The 3,203-nt window shown below is 61.3% G+C and overlaps 1 protein-coding gene across 1 annotated transcript in view; it reads right to left on the bottom strand.

Moving 5' to 3' along the window:
• Positions 1-1,973, bottom strand: part of Asmt (acetylserotonin O-methyltransferase) — a 12,078-nt gene extending 10,105 nt beyond the window's left edge. The window contains exons 1-3 of the mRNA XM_013035416.1: positions 1,902-1,973; positions 773-932; positions 113-242 (exon numbers count right to left, since the gene is read on the bottom strand). Coding sequence (XP_012890870.1) covers positions 113-242; positions 773-932; positions 1,902-1,973 — 362 coding nt within the window. The remainder of the gene's footprint in view (positions 1-112; positions 243-772; positions 933-1,901) is intronic.
• Between the last annotated feature and the right edge of the window lie 1,230 nt (positions 1,974-3,203).

Genomic DNA, 3,203 nt, shown 5'->3' with positions numbered 1-3,203 from the left:
CCATCCATCCATCCACCCATCCATCCATCCATCCATCCACCCATCCATCCACCCATCCATCCATCCACCCATCCATCCATCCATCCATCCACCCACCCAGTGGAACTCCTACCTGACTGCATGGCCCAGGTGTGCCCACAGTTGGTACGGCGTTTGCGCCAGGTACAGCATCATGTCCCTCTGAGACTTGGGTCCATCGCTGGTCAGGTAGGTGGCGGCCATGTCCGTGTTGGCGTAGCGGCCTGGGTGTGTGGACAGACCAATCATCTACCCATCCTTCCAGTCATCCATCCACCCATCCATCCATCCACCCATCCATCCATCCATCCATCCATCCATCCATCCACCCACCCATCCATCCATCCACCCATCCATCCATCCATCCACCCATCCATCCATCCACCCATCCACCCATCCATCCATCCATCCATCCATCCACCCATCCATCCATCCATCCATCCACCCATCCATCCATCCATCCATCCATCCTTCCATCCGCCCACGCATCCATCCATCCATCCACCCACCCATCCATCCATCCATCCTTGCATCCACCCACCCATCCATCCATCCATCCATCCACCCACCCATCCATCCATCCATCCATCCATCCATCCACCCATCCATCCATCCATCCATCCACCCATCCATCCACCCATCCATCCATCCATCCATCCATCCACCCATCCATCCATCCATCCATCCACCCATCCATCCATCCATCCATCCACCCATCCATCCATCCATCCATCCACCCATCCACCCATCCCACCCGACGCGTCTCGGCTCAGCAATCTCAGGGCCTCGCAGGCGTCCAGCAGCCGTCGTGTCCCCGTGAGGCTGCAACCGAGTCGGGCGGCCAGCGTGGCGGCGTGCAGGGGGGCCTGGGCCAGCGTGTCGAACACCCCGAGCTGACAGGAGGTGAACAGCACCTGAGGGGAGGAGAGAGTCCTGGGTTCGAATCCTGCTGTGTCCATGTGTCCAAGTGCGTCTGGCCTGGTCCAGGCGGTCGAGTGCCACCAGGCCTAAAATATGACCCAGGTCAGGTTGTGAGTTCGAATCCTGCTGTTTCCATGTGTCCAAATAAGTCTGGCCTGGTTCAGGCGGTCGAACGCCCCCAGGCATGGAAAATGACCCAGGCCAGGTTGTGAGTTCGAATACTCCTGTGTCCATGTGTCCAAGTGCGTCTGGCCTGGTCCAGGCGGTCGAGCGCCCCCAGGCCTAAAATATGACCCAGGCCAGGTCGTGAGTTCGAATCTTTCTTTGTGTCCATGTGTCCAAGTGCGTCTGGCCTGGTTCAGGCGGTCGAGCGCCCCCAGGCCCAAAATATGACCCAGGTCAAATTCACAGGCCGTGAGTTCGAATCCTGCTGTGTCCATGTGTCCAAGTGCATCTGGCCTGGTGCAGGCGGTCGAGCGCCCCCAGGCCCAAAATATGACCCAGGCCAGGTTGTGAGTTCGAATCCTTCTTTGTGTCCATGTGTCCAAGTGCGTCTGGCCTGGTTCAGGCGGTCGAGCGCCACCAGGCCTAAAATATGACCCAGGTCAAATCCACAGGTCGTGAGTTCGAATCCTGCTGTGTCCATGTGTCTAAGTGCGTCTGGCCTGGTTCAGGCGGTCGAGTGCCCCCAGGCCCAAAATATGACCCAGGTCAGGTTGTGAGTTCGAATCCTGCTGTGTCCATGTGTCGAAGTGCGTCTGGCCTGGTTCAGGCGGTCGAGCGCCCCCAGGCCTAAAATATGACCCAGGTCAAACCCACAGGTTGTGAGTTCGAATCCTCCCGTGTCCATGTGTCCAAGTGCGTCTGGCCTGGTCCAGGCGGTCGAGCGCCCTCAGGCCTGGAACATGACCCAGATACCCTCCACAAGGTCCCGAGTTCGAATCCCACCCCAACCCTCGTACCTGCGACACCATGAAGCCGTGGGCGTAGCTGCATAGGAGCTCGATGCCGCCGTCCTCCTCCGGCCCGTCCATGTCCGTCTGTCCGTCCGTCCGGTGTCTCTGGTCTGCTGACCACCCCGACTCCCTCCTCTCCCTCCAAATCCGCTCAGCGGCACAGCACGAGCTCCAGCTCTGATCTAATCCCCCCACCCACAGGCCAGATGGCCGGGCCCAGAAGGGGGGGGGGAGACGACAGTTTCAAGGCCCCCCCCCAGAGCAAGGCACGGTAGTTTGAAGGCCTCCCCCCCAGAATGGTGGTGTCAAGGCCCCCCACCCACCCCCAGGGGGGGAGGGAATGGTAGTTTCAAGGCTCCCCCCCAGGGGAGGGAATGACGGTGTCGAGGCCCCCCCAACCCAGGAGAGAGAATGGCAGTCTTGAGGCCCCCCCAGGGGAGGGGATGACGGTTTCGAGGCCCCCCCAGGGGCAGGAATGGTGGTGTCAAGGCCCCCCCAAGGGGAGGGAATGACGGTGTCGAGGCCCCCCCAACCCAGGAGAGAGAATGGCAGTCTTGAGGCCCCCCCAGGGGGAGGGGATGACAGTGTCGAGGCTCCCCAACCCTGGGGGAAGTAATGGCAGTCTTGAGGCCCCCCCCCCAACAGAATAGTAGTGTCAAGGCCACCCCCAGGAGAGAGAACAGCAGTGTCAAGGCCCCCCCAGGGGAGGGAATGGCAGTGTCCAGGCCCCCCCAACCCAGGGGGACATAACGGCAGTGTCCAGGCCCCCCTCCAACAGAATAGTAGTTTCAAGGCCCCCCCCCAGGGGAGGGAATGACGGTGTCGAGGCCCCCCCAACCCAGGGGGACATAATGGAAGTGTCCAGGCCCCCCCAACCCAGGGGAGGGAATGATGGTGTCGAGGCCCCCCAACCCTGGGGGAAGTAATGGAAGTGTCCAGGCCCCCCATCCAACAGAATAGTAGTGTCGAGGCCCCCCTCAGGGGGACGTGATGGCGGTGTCGAGGCCCCCCCCCAGGAGGGAATGGTAGTATCAAGGCCCCCCAACCCAGGAGAGAGAATGGCAGTGTTGAGGCCCCCCCAGGGGACGTAATGGCAGTGTCAAGGCTCCCCAATCCAGGGGAGGGGATGGCGGTGTCGAGGCCCCCCCACTCACCCCCAGGGGAGGGAATGGCAGTCTTGAGGCCCCCCCCTCCAACAGAATAGTAGTTTCAAGGCCCCCCCAGGAGAGGAAATGGTGGTGTCGAGGCCCCCCCCAACCCAGGAGAGAGAATGGCAGTCTTGAGGACCCCCAAGGGGAGGGGATGGCG

Source organism: Dipodomys ordii, unplaced genomic scaffold (assembly GCF_000151885.1).
Source record: "Dipodomys ordii isolate 6190 unplaced genomic scaffold, Dord_2.0 Scaffold210, whole genome shotgun sequence".
In the NCBI taxonomy this organism is placed as follows: Eukaryota; Metazoa; Chordata; class Mammalia; order Rodentia; family Heteromyidae; genus Dipodomys; species Dipodomys ordii.
This window is presented reverse-complemented; position numbering and strand designations above follow the sequence as displayed.